Raw genomic sequence first — 18918 nt, forward strand, 5'->3', positions numbered from 1 at the left:
ACTTCCTGTTTCAGTTTTTTAACACTACATAAAAGCTGGGATAAAATACAACCAACAGAACATTTAAAACTGAATCAAAAGTTAAACAAACATCTTTAAGATGTTTCCTTTACATGTGAAATAAAGAAAACAGTTACAAACTGAAACAGGAAGTGCTTTTGGACCAGTGTTGTTTACATCTTGTGAAATGGTCTATATGGGCTGTGGCAATAATAAAAATAAAAAAGCTCAAAAAAGCTCGCAACATATGGAAAAAAAGAACTATGAACTGAACTAGTGTGTGTGAACAGAACTTTGAACTAGTTCATGTAGAAAGTGAACATTTCCCCAACACTGACCATAACACTAAATGCTAAACATTTGTGTGCACCTAAGAGGATCTGTATTTATTTTTAACAAATCAATAAAACATGTCCACTTATTTGATGAGTAGAAATGTAACAAGTGGGATGTTCATTCAGCTGGTCAAAATATTAAACCCTTTCAGAGTGATACAAGCTCCATGGAGCACGAAGGGGTTCGTTTCACAACGATGACCATCTGACTGCCCATCATCCTTCATACAGCACCGACAGTGAAGTGTGATTAAAAGAACAACTGTGCAAGTGAAAAATGGTCTTCATGAGTCGTTTATTAGATGTATATAAAAACTGAACCTGCTGTGTCAGGCAGTGGGAGAGAGCGTCTGAAGGCTGCTCTTTACGGTGGACAGATTCTGTTTCCAGGAGGTGAGTGTGTCGAAGAGCTGCTGCCACTGCTGTTTGCCAAAGGTGCGGTGTGTGCTGTGGCTACAAGAAGAGAGACAGAAACACAATCACATCAGTACTACATCTGCAGCGGATCAATACAACTTATTCCTTTACAGCAGCGCTTCTCAAATCCAGGTCTGGAATATAAACATTAAATTACTATTAAACATAAATTGTCATATTCAAAGCGCTAAACTATGTGATAAATGACTGTTGCATACAATGCTTTTTAAAGGTGGGGTATGTGATTTTCTTTTTTGACCATTTTTCTTTTCAAAATCATTTCAAGTTAAATTTCTGACACGCTCGAGGTGTTTGGCCAATCACAACGCACTAGGTCAGCTGGCCAATCAGAGCATGTCAACTGGCAAATCAGTGCATTCAGACAGACTGGGAAAAGTGAAGCTGCAAAAATGTATGGCATGTGAAAAATAATGTGTTTTTTGACAATCAAAGCATGTTTCTATTACATCCAATAAACAAATTAAAGACTTAGCATCATATTATGAATATAAATGTTTTATTAAACAACTTTATAAGGACTGGAATTGAGAACCCCTGTTTTCAAATTGTCTGAAATGGAAAGAAGATACCGACTCACCTCACCACAACCTTCCGCTGTGTCTGGTCGATCTTGCAATAGACCATTTTGGTTCGAACAGCTGGAAATTGACGGAAAAACACAATATGTATAAACGTATGTGTTTTTGTCCAATAACAAGCTTTTTTAACATTCATTTTTACATACCGTCAATGACGAAGGCCTCCACATCTTCAGCACCGATCTGCAACTCCTGCTGCATGGTGTCAAATAAGATCTCCTTCATCTCTACTGCCATGCCCATGAACGTCAACAGCCTCATTTTTGCCATGTTCTGCTCATGAGACAAACCTAAAAACAAAACAAAACACCAAGCATTCAGTAAACAGTAGTTTGATCCTTAGAGCACAGTACCATGGACTGTTTGAACTCTCAATTCTGATTGGCTGTAAGGCGTGTAGTTAATCACCATTCTATATTAAAGCACTGTTTTCATTGAAGGTCACTTGTGCAGACAGAAATCACGCTGCGCACAGATAGAAACTTGTCATCAGCGCTGCTCTGTGGCACTCAAGCTTGGTGCTGACGCGACTAATAGTGACAACAGCCAATCCATTCCATGCCAGCCCATTACTTCCAGCTTGGACTGCAACATGCTAGGGCATTTGTATAAAGGCGATCTGATTGGCTGACGCTTGAAAAGTTTAATATTTTTCAACTTCTGCCATAAGCAAAGTAAATGAAGATGCATCAACACAGACGACCCCATGTGACTGCACCGGGACTATAATTAATAAAATAGCTTTGTTAATGAATCACTAAATTGTATTTTTCAGCAACGAGGGGAGAGACGCTGAACAGACGCAGGTAATTCACACACGCATTTCATCCTTTCTCTCTCCCTTGACAATTAATTTGAATATTAATTTAAATAAAAGTCATTAAATTAAACGCACTACTTTATCTCTGTCTGATTCAAAGCAGGTAGAATGCTAGACCTAACGAGGCGTACCTGACGAAAATAACCGTAATTTTTACCCTTACAGTCACACAATGCGCTGCAAACATCAATAACAGCTTTAAGTTGTCAATGGTGGCAAATTATAATAAACAGCTAGCTGTGCATTAAAAATCCGCTTCAAGTCGTGCATTAGAACCGTCAAATGCACAGCTAGCCCTGGAACATCCCTTAGTTAGTTGTGCCACTGCCGTGCTTTGAACAAGTCACATGATGACACTGTTTTAATAACAAAACTCTACATTAGCACTTCTTAGTAACAGTTTTTTTTTTAATTGTTGCAAATAAATGACTAACATTCTCTTGCCATATTTTATAAGCAATGACTAAAATCAATAGTCTTTTAACAAAACATATTTTGCTGTTGGTGATTCAATTAGATCGTTCGCAAAGCTCCTGATAGAGAAAACGAATGGGAAAAATGTATATTTTGGGCTATTTGGCTTTTCATAACATGTTTCAGACTAGTGAACATAACATACAGAAAATACACTTGTTTTTTTTTTTATTGTACTGTAAGTCTTTATCTATTTGCAGATTTCAATTACAATCCATATCTTTAAAGAGTTTTTTCTCCTGCACTGAGCCATAAATCTCAATTTTAGCAGCACTTACATACACCAAACTTTACAGTTTTAACATATGCTTGATTTTATACAAAAAATATATTTCTGAAAACATGAAAATGGGTTGACAGTATTTTATAAAATTTATTAAAACTGCCCTGGCTTTATCCAATGTTCAGATATCTATTCTGGATATCTTTATTCAAATTGGTCCATATTTATTAGATAATGCCTTTTTTGTTGCATATTTAAACCTACCATTCCATGAAAACTTAATAGAAAAAATGTGTAAAAATGTCTTAATGTAATCAATCAACTGGGGATTTTTTTTTTTTTTTTACCTTACTCTCGTCATTGAATTACTGAAAGAGATTACTGCTGACGTTAACTGTAAATAATTTCACTTTCTCAACAGAAAATCTGTTTATATTAATTATAAAATAATCAAAATGAGTAGAAGGTCAATGAGCCATTTCCTTCAGAGTTCAGAGGGAGGTGCAGCGGGCTCTCACTGTTAGATCAACACTTCATCGGGACTGGTCTGAGTTGGCTGTCGCTGGTCAATGGCAGGGAGGATTTTGCTCTAATTAACGTTTGCCTTTTAAAAGAACCGAAACTGCTGAGACTCAAATTCCACCAGTCCAGCGGCACAACAGCAACAGAGACTCCAGACGCGTGTGCGTGCCTGAACAGTCGAGTGCATTTAAAAACAAATTAAAGAGGACCAGCAACAGACAGAAGAGAAATGACATTTTATTAAATGTTATTTTAAACATGAACACTCCTTAAAACTAATTGAAAGGGATAGTTCAGTTTGAAATTAATTTTTGATGTTTTATCTTACCTCAAGGGCATCCAAGATGCAGGTGTCCGTTTCCACAGTAGTTTCAATTTTGATATTTTAGGTCAAACCGTTCTTGTCTGTCAGTCATATAATGGAGGTCTATGGTCACCACCTCAAAGAGCATGCACAGAGAAGTCCAAATTAAACATGATTTAATGACTCGTAAATGTTAGTACACATTGATGGCCTAAGACATGAAACGAGCGCTGCCTTCAGATCACTTGGACGTGACTGATTGCAAGAGGTAAAAATGATTCAAATACTGTTCGTTTTCTCACACAAACCGCTCGTTTCGTGTCTTACGCCATCAACATGTACTTACATTTACGAGTCATTAAATCATGTTTAATCTGGACTTCTCTGTGCATGCTCTTTGAGGTGGTGACCATAGACCTCCATTATATGACTGACAGACAAGAACGGTTTGACCTAAAAATATCAAAGTTGAAACTACTGTGGAAACAAAGACACCTACATCTTGGATGTCCTTGAGGTAAGATAAAACGTATCAAAAATTAATTTCAAAGTGAACTCTCTCTTTAACAGTAGTAATACATTTAACAAAAAATAATTTATAAATTATATAATTTGATTATTATAACACCATTATAAAATGAACACCCCCCCCCTCTCAAAAAACATTATTATTGAAAATACTTTGATCAAGAAATATAGTATTGCAATAATCCATTGCAAAAAAACCTGTGAAGATCAGTAATATATTATTCATAATATATTACAATGTATGCATGTTATTAAAAAACGTTGTTGTTTTCAGTACTATTCCCGATATCAATATAATACAGGAACCAGCCTCACCCAACCACTTTTAACTCAGATTTACACCATTCAAGCGAGTCAGAAAGGTCAGAAAATATAGAAATCCACATAAATACATTCTTGATAAATAACCTTTTATTAAAAACACAAACTGAGTGACTGACAGTCTTTGTCATGGAATAGATTTGTTTGTTCACACAGAGTTCTTGTTTCCTTTATTTTCAAGATCTGAGTTGAATTATCGACTGTCGCTTTCAGTGCGTCTATAAAAGGTCACGCGTAATGATATTCAAACTCGCATTAGAAATCTTTAAGCACATAACCATCATTTGAGATCGCCATACTTTATTTTGGAATCGTCAGGTTTCACTGACGTAGCTTGTTGGGACAAAAACTATGATTTAGTTTTTGCGCTGCATCGCATGCGGTTAGGACTCGGTGTTAATAGTGTCATGGTTATGACTGTAAAGACTGTACTCACCAAGAGACTCAATGAAGTCTTTGTTGCTCTGGTAAAACTTTACATACGCAGCAAGCTTCGCGCTGACAAAGATAGTGAGGAGCTGGAAGGAGAAAAAGGCATTTACTCCAGAGGCTTTAATGATTTAAATATGTAATAATAATAACTTTTGTATTTTCTTACATCATGGATGAGTTCTCCCTCCAGGAAACGCACCGGTTTCAAAATCAGGAGATGGTCGAACAGATAGGTGTTTGGGTCTTTCAGGGCACGGACGATGCACCTGGGAGAGCAGGCCGCATGTGTTATTCTCTAAGACAACAGATCAAAAACTGAGCGAATGAAACGGTTGAAGTGAAAAGAGAAAGCCATACCTGTGTGCATCCACTCGGGCTTGTGAAGCGTTGTCCTCTGTATAACTGCCCAACAACTCCACCATTACTTTGGCTGCAGCATCGCTGAAACAGACAAGAGAAAGGTCAAATGAGCAATACCCACATAGCCTGGACACCTAAAACCTCCGAGAGCAGGTACCTCTTCTTGCAGTCGACCAGCGCTTCATACACCAGACGGAGCAGAGTGTGTTTCTTCTCTGTGTTCAGATTCCAGTCTGTGATCCACTTCCGCACCTGCATAAGACACAAAACACCAATCAAGCTTCACAAAATAATAATAATAATAACAAGCTTCACAGTTTTAAGGGTTAAAGCTAATGATGGCTATATAGGTGAATCTCATAAAGAAATTTCCAGATCATATTCCACCCTCCATAACAAATACACATATTCAAAATAAAATAATTTAAAGTCATAATGAAACGTCTTTTCTTTCATTTTGTGATCCACTGTTACTCAACAGTTTCTGAATGGTGTCAAATGTGGATCCAGATAAATGTGATCTTGCAGGGGCGGATTTAAAGGGATAGTTCATTTTAAAATGAATTTTTGATGTTTTAGCTTACATCAAGGCCACTGGATCACGCCAAGGACGTGACTGTGGTTACAAGAGGTAAAAACGTCTTAGGCCATCAATGTGTACTTGCGTTTATGAGTCATTAAATCATGTTTAATTTGGACTTCTCTGTGCATGCTCTTTAAGGTGGTGACCATAGACCTCCATTATATGACTGACAGACAAGAACGGTTTGACCTAAAAATATAAAAATTAAAACAACTGTGGAAACAAAGACACCTACATCTTGGATGTCCTTGAGGTAAGATAAAACATATCAAAAATTAATTTCAAAGTGAACTATCCCTTTAAGATTAAATGATTGAGGGAGACCTTAATACGTCACCAGAGAGAAGTCTGTCTTTTTCACCAAAAGATCCAGGTGACATTTTGATTAATCATTATGAGGTCCATAAACAAAGAAACATATGATATATTGTTCATTATAAGTTGTATGACATGCATTTAGAAAACTGCTGACTCCTGGTTGCATTATAACCTTATTTTCATTGAAATTAAGCACATTCCCACTCCAAATTCTCATTACTGTAACACACAAAACAATCTCCTTTAGTGTAATATTGACACCCATCTGGACACTAACGCTGCACGAATCTGGATAAAATGAGAATTATGCTTTTTTTAAAAAAAAATAGAGATCAAGAATCTCCCACAATTCTAATTATGTTAATTGCAGTAGTCTATTTTTAAAAATATTTAATCGATTTGAATTAAGGAAAAACCCTGGGTTAAATTAATGATTCAATGACAAACAAATCTTTGTATAAACTATTCAATGACAAATATTTTAACACTCACTTGTTGCCAGCTACTGGCGTAACGATATACAATCTACAACTTATAATGTACAGCATATTATTTAAATAGAGTTTTACAGTGGGCTACTGACAACTGGGGAAAGTGCGTTTAATTGCTTTCTTTTTGTGTTAACTTAAGTTTGAGATGAAATATGAGCTGGACATTTATTTGTAAGATTCTCCCAAAGATTTTGTGTAGATTAAGCGGGGAAAAAGGAAAAAACATTGATCGGTTTTGCATCACGCTGGTGTGTGTGTGTACCTGGTCCAACTCTGTAGGAATGAACGCAATGGCGTTGCAGGTGGCTGCCACTTTAATCAGACTGCAGTACACAGTGTGCCTCACGGGGGTGTTCTCATCCATACCGTGGAACAGATTGCTCAAGCTGAACAAAGAGTTTAATAGAAGCAAAATGAACAAGAATAGAAAAATAGAGATAGCAAGTTCTCAAAAATTGAGTGAAAAGCACTCACAGCTGCATCCTGAGCGAGGGCCGTTCACCCTCACGAAACTTCACCAGCTTCTCACATAAACTTTCAATGAGGGCTTCCTGTTTCTCCGTCTCCAGAATCAGCAACAGGGACACAATGCTGTTCATCACACTCTCAACATCTGCAGAGAAACACAGACTGCGGTTGAAAAAGTTGTTCTGAATAGTATTTTTGTATACAACAGCTTCAGCCATTTCATACCTTTGTCATCGTCTTTGAGGCAGACGTCACAGGCTTCAATGATCTGTGCCAGATCAACATGGAGGCCTCCCTCTGAGTTCTCCTCAGAGATCTCAGCTCCTTTAGATTTCAGATAGGACCGGAGCTCTGACGCCTACAAATGAATGACACACACAACACAAATTATAACAATGAAATCACATTAGCAAACACATGCATGTCTGACTTACGCCCGTTTCACACATACTCCGTTTGCAGTGCGTATGCGGTCCGTATTTTTTTCCGTACCCATGTTAACAGGTTAGAGCTTTCACACTGCACGCGGATGCAGTCCGTCGATCCGTTCCAGTTGCGGTGCGTATACAGCAGTGCAGAGATCGTTTCCGTACCGAGTCTATTTCTGCTGTGCTGCAAACGCAGAAATAAAGTGACAGCGCACGGTTCGTGGTCAAAATGAACTCAGATTGACCTCGAAATGTAGTAGTTTCACCATAAATGCATTTAATTGAATAAAATGTAATAATCTCTCCATAAAGGTATTTAATTGTTTCATATTTTTACTTAAAGACATCTTAATATATAAGTAATGCATGGAATTGTATGCATCGTGTTTAAACGAGCATGCGTCCATTCAAGTTTGTTAAAGAGAATCGCAAAGCCATGGCAAAACTTTTATTTTAATAAAAGTTGCTGCATATGGTGAACATATTTTGATTACCAAAAACCAGGACACATGGCCCAGAAAACAAATGATACTCGAAGTTTACTCAAAGATGCCTTATTAATTTCAGTACAATTAAAATAGGCTATATGCCCCCTCTGTGGAGAAAATTGTTGTATTAAGACACAAATTCAGATAGGCTTCTCAGAGGATACTCAACATGTTTTATTATGACAGGTTGGTTTAAAAAATAATGAATGAAATAATGATTAAAAAATAATGTCTCTTCTGTATTAGAAAAATAAATATATAATATTAATTAACTAAAAGAAATACCTTCAAATTGAACAAAAATACCTCTCACAAACGTACAAAAACGAACTAGTTTCCTCCCTCTTTATCCTGTTTTTCTTCCTCATCCTCCTTGTTTGCTCATCTCCTATATTTTACCGTAAAGCTGATCATTTCCAGCGTTTTTTTAATTTTTTTTTGAAAACCAGGACATCACTTTATAAAAAACGGCCAGGAAGGACGTGAAAACAGGACTGGGATAACAGGACTGTTGGTCACTGGTCACGCTATTGCTGCATAACTTCTGATTTTGAAATAAAAATAGCGAGTGTTTGTGGTACAGCTCACGCACTGCAAACGCAGCATATGTGAAAGCACTTTAGCGCGTGCGGCTCCTGTACCGGATACGCACCGCAACACTCACCGCATACGCACTGCAAACGGAGTATGTGTGAAACGGGCGTAAAACAGCATCCAGACCCTAAAGACATAGTAGGGTACACACTGTGTCACATTTGTGTGTTGAGAGACTTCTGTTGTCAGACAGTAGATGCGTGACTGATGCTTCACAATATCATGGAGTCTGACTCAACAAAGCCAAATATCCAAGCCTACTCAAACACATTTGTATTCATAAATATGCACACATTTAAATCTATTTCTGTCAATTGGATTGGTAATAACGGAACCAGTCCGTTGTATGTATCGAGACAAGCTAAAGGCTAACATATGTTAGCATCTGAAAGCATGATTACACTATTGGCCTACTACTTGGCTGAATTACGTGTGTAACGACGCAAAACTGCTTGTGAATTACTTAAACGTACCTGGTCCTCCTCCGTTATGTCAATAAACGCCGGTACGCTCATTATTTTATTATTTTAAGAGCACAGATGAGAATCCACGCTCGCAGCCTAGGTTCACAGGCCGGAAGAGAATCTGTACATTTGCCGGTGATGTCAACGCACTTCCGGGTCACAGGCTTAAAGGGATAGTTCACACAAAAAAAATTAATTCTGTCACAATTTACTTACCCTCAAGTTGTTCCAAGCCTGTATGAAGGTCTCTCTTCTGCTGAACACAAAAGACTATATTTTCGATATTTTGAAGAATATGGGCAACCAAACTGTTATACAAAAAAATAACAAAAAATACAAGAATGAAAGCCAATGGGGCCCATCAACTTTTTCTATTTCCTTTTCTCCATGTCACTTTTTCAGTGAAAAACAAAAGAAGCATCTTCATACAATGTAAGTTTATACTGTCCTACACAGGGGTGGCATAACAATATTTTAGAAGCCACAGGTCCTTCAATATACACCTATATTGTACACATATGGAAGCATTGGTATGAGTGCCTTTTTAGATTTTTGTGAAAAAGGGTGTATTGTATATGTTTATGCATTTTTTTTCTTTCCGAGTAGTGTATGTCCTGTTGTAGTGCCTAGAGCCTGTAATAAAGTTTATATATATAATATGGTCATCCTCATGTGAGGGACCCCCATCCTAAAACAAACAAACAAAAAAACAACAACAAAAAAAAACAAAACAATAAGGCATCTGTACAATAATGTGTTTAATATTATTTGAAAAATAATTTGATTCATGAAGACTACTTTTAGTACAGACTACTTTTACGGTTCTTTTTGGTGTTAGGGTTTTCAGTTTTATTTATTTTAGTTTTTTGTTGTGTTGCACGGCTTGTGCTGAAATTGACTTGTACTGACATTATATTAGCTATAGCAGCAGCGCACAAAAGCAGGTCGAAGCTTTCATTGTAAATAAAATTGAATAGAAACGCACATTTTATTAAACATAAAGTAAGGAGAATTTGTCGGGTCCTGTGATCTCAAGATAGGTACTGAAATGACTGGATTTAAAAAAAAAATCTTATGTCAATGAAAACGAATTTAAATAGGCCTACTGTACGTAATTTGTTGTAGCCCTCTAGTGGTTAAAAAATAAACTAAATAAGTGCATCTCGCGGGAAAATATGTTTGTGCTTCGGCTCTGCTGCTTTTTTTAATTTTTTTATTAAACATTTACTTTCATAGTACAACAGTGAAAGGTTTTAAAAACCACAAACAAGAGCCAGAGGTTAAAGGATTGATACATATTACATTACATTGGAATTTAACGAGAAAGACAAAAAAATATATAAATAAATAAAATAATAATAACTTAAACAGAAAATAATATTATATATATATATATATATACACACACACACACACACACACACACACACACACACACACACACACACACATACATATATATATATATATATATATATATATATATATTATCTCTTTGTATACAAACACATCAAAAAATGAGCATACATTCAAAGTTTTAGTAGCCTTTTGGTTACAAGAGGTGCTTCGGCTCTGCTCCTACAGCGAATTTTCTACGAATTTGACGTGTCACGCAACGTATGACGTAGACTATCGTATGCAATTTCCCACGAAATCCGTCCCGACAAATCTAAAATATAAACCATTAGCCCTATATAACTACAGTTATCAAAATGTATGTCTGTAAAGTAAAAGATATGGTTTGGAAGATGTATTTTTGTTGTTACTTATTACTGTAATCAACTTTTATTGTTTTGATGAGATAATGTTATATCAAAAGTATTTATTTTCTTATTTATTTCTTTTCAAATATTTTTGTTTTTTTTTGTGGAAAAATACTGAATGAGAACTTGCTGAGTGCACCATAGCAAGGTAAATATGATCTTCCTTTAGATTAAAAAATATCTTTCCTTTAGGTTAAAAAATATCTTTCCCACTCGTTATTTCCACTTACACTTGATCAGACTGCATCGGCTACAGTTCAGCGTTATTTTCTGTTTAATGGCTTGCATTGCTTACATTTGTTAACCTTTAGGTTCACATGCTTGCATTTCTTACCAAAAGTACAGACATGAATTACTGGCACCGAATTCAAGTGTAAGGTATGTAAAAGCTTAAGCATTCTGCATTCAGCAGGTCATTCTGGGTTTAAAGTTTATGAGTCACATAAGTCATCTGGCCCTAAACAAGCTCTATCTGTGTCTGTGTAATTCTTCCAACATCCGGTTATCAATCTTGCAATTAAAAGATTAAAGCAAACCTGGCCTTGGACACATAAAACAACAAGGGTGATGGTTTCTGAAAAGTTAGATGATAGTATTATATTTCGAGCGCCTGTATGGGACCACCTTGACAGTTGCTTGTATTCCTATCCAGGGATTTATGCGTGTCTCTCAGGTCAAGGCAATTCCGTTATCCCATCCTTGGATATTTCTTCTGGGAGTTCAATATATCTTTTAAGTGCGGTGTAGGTTTTCCTTACTGTTTTTCTCTGGAAAAGCTCAAAGCTGGGGGTAAAGGAGGCAGATCTTATACGTCTAAAAGAGCAAATACACCATTGTCTGGCTGGAGTTACTGCCGATATTTAATATCTAGCTAAACATGCAATAATGAAGTAGAGTTTGCATCATTGACATGTTGTGTGTACTCTAAGAGTGTTAGGGGCTTTTCAGGATTATTCACTGATGTTTCTGAAAACGTATGAAAGTTTCAATTTGATGTTGGGTCTGTGGTTGGCTGCTCACACTGAGTCAGAGGGAGCGGTCGCAGATACCGACCAAGTTACACGAGTGACCTCCACACAATGCCAGAGAGAGTGCAAACATGAGGAAATAACAGTAATGGATGAAAGACCACTGGAGTTTAAAAACACTTTTGTTCTATTTTCAGTTTGAGTGCAACTTAGAAGAACATTACACTTGTTGTGTCACATGCCAAAACTGATGGAAATCATAGATTCAGAAACAACAAAAACGATTTTTTTTTGTATTGAATTCATTTGCACTATTATTTTTCCTGACTTTTCCTGAAAATTTGAAGTAACCTGTTTTTTTAATGCAGATAAGATAGACAGACAGACAGACAGACGGACAGACAGACAGTCAGACAGATAGATAGAGAGATGGACAGACAGATAGAGAGATGGACAGACGGATAGACAGACAGACAGACAGATAGAGAGACGGACAGACAGACAGACAGACAGACAGAGAGATGGACAGACAGACAGATAGATAGATAGACAGACAGTCAGACAGACAGACAGACAGAAAAAACATATAGACAGACAGACTGATAGACAAACAGACAGACTGACTGACAGATAGAAATACATATAGACAGACAGACAGACCGACTGACAGACAGAAGACTGATAGACAGACAGACAGACAGACAGACAGACAGACAGACAGACAGACAGACGGAAATACATATAGACAGACAGACAGAGAGATAGAGAGACAGTCATTCAGACAGACAGACAGACAGACAGACAGACAGACAGAAAGACAAACAGACAGACATACAGATAGATAGACAGATAGAGAGACAGGCAGACGGATAGAGAGATATACAGACAGACGGATAGAGAGATATACAGACAAACAGATGGATAGAGATATACAGACAGACAGACTGATACAGAGAGACAGAAATACATACAGACAGACAAACAGATAGAGAGACAGACAGACAGACAGACAGAAAGACAAACAGACAGACATACAGATAGATAGACAGCTAGAGAGACAGACATATGCATAGATAGACAGATAGACAGACGGATACAGAGATATACAGACGGATAGAGAGATATACAGACAGATAGACAGACAGACAGACAGATGATACAGACGGATAGATAGACAGACAGGCGGATAGAGAGATATACAGACAGACAGACAGACAGATGATAGAGAGAAATACAGACGGATAGATAGACAGACAGACGGATAGAGATATACAGACAGATAGACAGACAGACAGACAGACAGAAAGACAGACAGATGATACAGACGGATAGATAGACAGACAGGCGGATAGAGAGATATACAGACAGACAGACAGACAGATGATAGAGAGAAATACAGACGGATAGATAGACAGACAGACGGATAGAGAGATGTACAGACAGATAGACAGACGGATACAGAGATATACAGACAGACAGACAGATGATAGAGAGATATACAGACAGATAGAAAGACGGATAGAGAGATATACAGACATATACACAGACAGATCAAGAGATATACAGAAAGACAGACAGACGGATAGAGAGATATACAGACAGGCGGATAGAGAGAAAAGTAAAGTGAGAGAGAGATAGAGAGATATACATTATCTACCCCAAATTAATTAGTGTGCTGTTTTGTTTGTATGATATTTTTTTGTAAATAAAATCCTATATTCGATATATATATATTATGTGGTGTCATCTTCACTGTGAGGATTGAAGTGTGTTCTCCTCTTCCTTCTTGATTCTTATTTTATTTTACGCTCTTCCGCTTTAGATTGAAAGACAGTTTTACGGCATGTAAGACTTGTTTCCTGGTTCTTTTTTAGGATTTCTTCATGTTATGATAAAAAAAATGCTTTTCTATTTAGTGTAATAGATACAAAATAGACAGTCCACACTCTGGTTCCCACAGTCTGGGTCACCGCCTTCCTCTCCTCCCTGTATCAGGACCGTTCTCCTCTATCAGCAAGGTCAGTGACCTCATCAGAAAGCACAACGCCTGAGCGAATCACACACACCCCGGGTGACTCGATTCTAGGTGCACAGGAACGAACGGGGGGTGGACAGGAATGTGGGACAAATGGCCACTACCACACTCTTAAAAATAAAGGTTACTTGGTTCTCCAAAGAACCATACAGTGAAAACCAGTTTTTGAAAAAGCCGTTTTCCAGTATAAAAACCCTTTTGTGGTTCCGTTACAATTTCTTTTAAAGATGCCCGTAAAGAACCTTTGTTTTTAAGAGTGTGATGGGGAGAAGGTTTTAGAGTATAATAATTTTTTTATGGCAGTTTCAGAATTATTACAATTTCCAATCTGTTGTGCATAAGCAGCACGGTAGATTTCTCCAGAAAGTGTGCGTACATCTTGCTGGATGAATTCTTGTTAACATGTACAGTTTATATGCCTGTAAGATGACTGAATGTCAACCCTCTCAGTTAAGGGAGTGAGTGTGTTCTCTTGCTGGAAATATTATATGAGTCACTGTCCATCCTTCATGACGAAGTAAAAATGACCTTTCTGTCATTAAGATTAATAATGACAGAATTTTTTAGAAAAATGTAATGATCATTGATTAGAGCTGCAGTTGTTTGTTTGGAAAGCTACTAGCAACAGTCACTGATGTTGAAGGCTTTTTAGTGTTCAATAACTGCAATAATGTTATAGTTTTATAAACTAATGTTTTAGTTGTGGTTATTTAATTACCTCCAGTTTGATGCTGTCACTCCAGTGATCCTGATGGTATTTGCACCCTATAGGCCATTTTGGACAGGCTAGCAATAGCAAGCTAGCTTTGAAAGCATTAGATCCCACCCTCCCTTCAGAGCGTCTCCGAAGCCACTCCTCCAAAACACACGAACCATTCGCTATCACGAGAGACGCCGTTAAATTACCTCAAGTTTTAAAGCACATAACATTACAATAATAATTAATTATTATTATTTGGACCGAATGCAATGATTGGATGAACATTGTTTTGGTCCTGGGACTTCCACAGAAGATATATGTCCATGTTTTAAAGGGGTCATGAACTGGCTTTTAAAATTATTTTATATTGTTGTCTGAGGTCAGCTTATGACGTTCACTTGGTTTTTACAATTGGGTTCCAATATACATGAATTTCTAAATATCACTCTGTTTATGCATGTATATATATATATATATATATATATATATTTAAAGTTAAATCATAATTGAATATTTCTAAGTCTCGGCTTATTTTGGATCAACATAACTGAATAATGATTCACGTTTCAGTCAATATGTCAGTAACTAGGTCTAATTCCAACAACTTACAAGTGAGTTTGAGGGTTGTTTGTCTTTTTGACTCAATAAAAATAGTTCTTTAAGGTGCGGTCACAGTAGTGAAATTTGGCCCATTTTCTATTGTCAATAGCATTGTGGTGTGAAGCACAGTGCACAAACTCAACGTGAGGCATGCTTTTCATGAACACAATTCAGTGTTATTGTGAAATATTAAGGGCTAAATTTAATATTTGTGCATTTGAAATGCATATAAAATGTCCATCTATTCTACATAAATGAAAAAAAAAAAAACATGGCATAGTTTATTATTAACTATTTTTTTCTATTGTACTATTACACTTTCTAAATGCATTTATTCAAATTGCATAGAATCAGCATAAATCTATTAATTGTGAATTTGTATTTTAAGCAGCTAATAAGTATATAAATGGATACAATATGACTAGCAGTGAAACAAACTATATTCATTTTGTTAAAATGCATGAGATTGAAACAAATTGTATTTATTGACACAACGTATATAAACCTGGTTATTGTGTATTTAAAACACATTTGGTTTATTAGTTCATTTATTCACTGACACATATGCATTACAGTAAGTTGATTAGTTAATGTTAAAATGTTGCAATTCAATGCAATTCAAAAATACATAAATATACATAAATCAATATCAATTAATATAAATCAATTAAAAAACAAAATGAATATAGTTTGTTCCACTGCTAGTCATATTGTATCCATGTTTATACTTATTAGCTGCTTAAAATACAAATTCATAATTAACAGATTTATGCTGATTCAATGCAATTTGAATAAATGCATTTAGAAAATGTAATTGTACAATAAATGAAAATTATTAATAACAAACTATGCCATGTTTTTTTTTTCTTTTCATTTATGCATCTTATAATTTAGGCCTAAATATTTTTCGGAGTGCACAAAACTATGGTGATAATCAGTGTTTGGTCTGGCAACATTCACTATTTCCCAATTGTCTGTTTAGAATGTGCAATGATGAAATCACACAGAATGATTTTTGTCCGAGTTCTAACGGAATGTCTCATACTGTGTGTGGTGGGTGTGTAACGGTGAAGATGTGGATTTCTTTACTGTAACTCAGCTGATCTGTGACCTTTTATCCTCCGTGGACTGACTCACATGCACCTGCTTTTGCAGAGACACAGATAACACTCTTTTCTCACAAAGCTAAGATGGGCTGATGATGAACAACAAGAACCCAGCGCTCCACACCCACCACAAACCCCATTGATGAAGTTGTCCTATGCTTTCCTTTTGAAGGTATTTTGGACTTTAGGGTACGTTTGGTTTACAAAAATGTCCTTTGTGTTTTTCACATACAGACGACAACATGGTCAAAATGATCGTGGATACGAGAAAACGACTAAAAACAACCTTCATAATGAATGCGTAATACACTCACCTAAAGGATTATTACTGCCGCATACTGGATGTTTTCCCCTTTTCACACCATTCTTTGTAAACCCTAGAAATGGTTGTGCGTGAAAATCCCAGTAACTGAGCAGATTGTGAATACTCAGTCCGGCCCAACAACCATGCCACGCTCAAAACTGCTTAAATCACCTTTCTTTCCCATTCTGACATTCAGTTTGGAGTTCAGGAGATTGTCTTGACCCCTGAATGCATTGAAGCAACTGCCATGTGATTGGTTGATTAGATAATTGCATTAAAGAGAAATTGAATAGGTGTTCCTAATAATCCTTTAGGTGAGTGTATATATGTGCATGACGTCAACGTTTTCACAAATTCGTGTTTTTGTAGTTTACAACGAAAACTATTGTTTTCAAAAACTTGCGTTTTTTAGGCCCCCAAAACACTGTTGTCGTGTAAATGAACAGCCAAAATGCATTTTTTTTTCTCAACATTTTTTGTATCCCAGATCATTTTGTTTTTAGCATGACACAGAGGGACATGGAGATTTTTTTTTCATTTATTAATTTTTATTTTTTTTTTTGCATAAAAAAAGTTACGTTTTCGGTCTTTTTCAGACGAAGAAGGCCAGAGGGAAAAACTGCCAAAATATAATTTTTTTTTCTCTACATTTTTAGTTGTAAACAGCCCCTAGATTATGCCAGATCATTTTGTTTTCAGCATGACACAGAGGGACATGGAGATTTTTTCCATTTATTATTTATATATTTATTTATTTTTGCATTAAAAAAGTTAAGTTTTCGGTCATTTTCAGACGAAGAAGGCCAGAGGGAAAAACTGCCAAAATGTAATTTTTTCTCTCTACATTTTTAGTTGAGAACGGTGTCATGTCATGTTTTCAGCATGACACATAGGGACATGATGGTTAGAGATGTATTCATGAGAGAATAATAGCTTTAGTGATTTGTGTTTCTGTTTTTAGGACCCTCCTATCTGTTGCTGTGGTGACTGTACTGTGATTTTATCTATGAGGAGATGCAATCTCTTCAGTCCGATAGATCCTGGATAATCTCACTCACTCATCCCATAAACTATCTCCAGGTCAGCTCAAAAAAGCACACTTTAAGAAGCATACTCATGTGCATATTTCAAATCCCTTACTGAGAACCACTTGAGCTTTGATATACATTTAGTAAAAAATCCCTCCATCCTTATTCTAACTACATTTTTTCCCCTACATTCACACCATTAGAATTAGATCTATGACTAAATGTTCAGTATACATTCAGCTGTTCTGGTCTGCCAGTAATATATTACCAATGGCACATTAAATAAAAAGTATTTCTGTATTCTGGTGTTCAGATGTAGTATGCATTTCTACTTCAGTGTATTGGATTTCCCCCCTAATTATTGTCCATGTGGCAAGTCTAATCAGAAAAGCAATAACACACTTGTCTTCAAGCCCCATGATTCACTAGCTCTTGCGAGAAGAGATATGAGTTCTAGGCGTAGGTCTGTTTAAAGGGATAGAGCATCCAAAAATAAAAATTCTGTCATCAATTAGTTTATCTTTGAAGCACACATGAAGATATATTTAATAAAACCTTTCCGTCCCTCCTTTAAAAGTCTGTACCATTAGAACTTTGATGCTTCAAAAACTTCATAAAGAGATTGTAAAAGTAATCTTTGGGGTCACCAGGGGCTACCAAAAGTTTCTCGGAGTTTTCCTATTTTCTATGGCGCAGTGGATAAGACACATGCCTTTGGTGTGAGAGACCCGGGTTCGAATCTACCCTGAGACACCAATGTGTTCCTGAGCAAGACACTTATATTAACCCCTAGGCCACGTTTACACAAAGCCGGGTATTTAGCAAAACAAATATTTCCCCCTCTCCATTTTCAAAAATGACATCGTTCACACACCCGCGAGCGCCATCATAACTATGCCAAACCTATTGGCGGCAGTTTTTTCGGCCCTTTTAGAATCGACAAGAGAGAACCTAAAACGCCGTTTCTCCCAGTTCACACATAACGACAACACATAACCGGCGTTTTCAGAAATCTCCACTTTGGCCGGAGTTTTTTTAGAAATAATCGTTTTCTGTGATAAAAACGGGGTTTTCGTGTAAACGAGAGGGCAAAACGCAGAGAAATATTTGCGTTTTCCCATCGTGTAAACGGGGCCCTAGTTGCTCCAGAGGTGTGCGACCTCTGACATATATAGCAATTGTAAGTCGCTTTAGATAAAAGCGTCAGCTAAATGTAAATGAATTGAACTTTGCAACATTGACAGT

At 36.5% G+C, this 18918-nt stretch overlaps 1 protein-coding gene across 1 annotated transcript; it reads right to left on the minus strand.

Moving 5' to 3' along the window:
- Positions 1 to 613: 613 nt before the first annotated feature.
- eif3m (eukaryotic translation initiation factor 3, subunit M) lies at positions 614 to 9338 on the minus strand. The gene is made up of 11 exons (XM_039647654.2): positions 9179 to 9338; positions 7421 to 7553; positions 7202 to 7340; positions 6990 to 7113; positions 5493 to 5587; positions 5333 to 5416; positions 5142 to 5241; positions 4980 to 5061; positions 1498 to 1641; positions 1351 to 1411; positions 614 to 788 (listed from the first exon to the last, which is right to left on the minus strand). The coding sequence occupies exons 1-11, from the start codon at positions 9218 to 9220 to the stop codon at positions 665 to 667; spliced, it is 1128 nt and encodes a 375-aa protein (XP_039503588.1). The 5' UTR covers positions 9221 to 9338; the 3' UTR covers positions 614 to 664.
- Positions 9339 to 18918: the final 9580 nt, after the last annotated feature.

This window comes from Pimephales promelas, chromosome 10, assembly GCF_988280905.1.
Source record: "Pimephales promelas chromosome 10, fPimPro1.hap1.1, whole genome shotgun sequence".
Taxonomy (NCBI): Eukaryota; Metazoa; Chordata; class Actinopteri; order Cypriniformes; family Leuciscidae; genus Pimephales; species Pimephales promelas.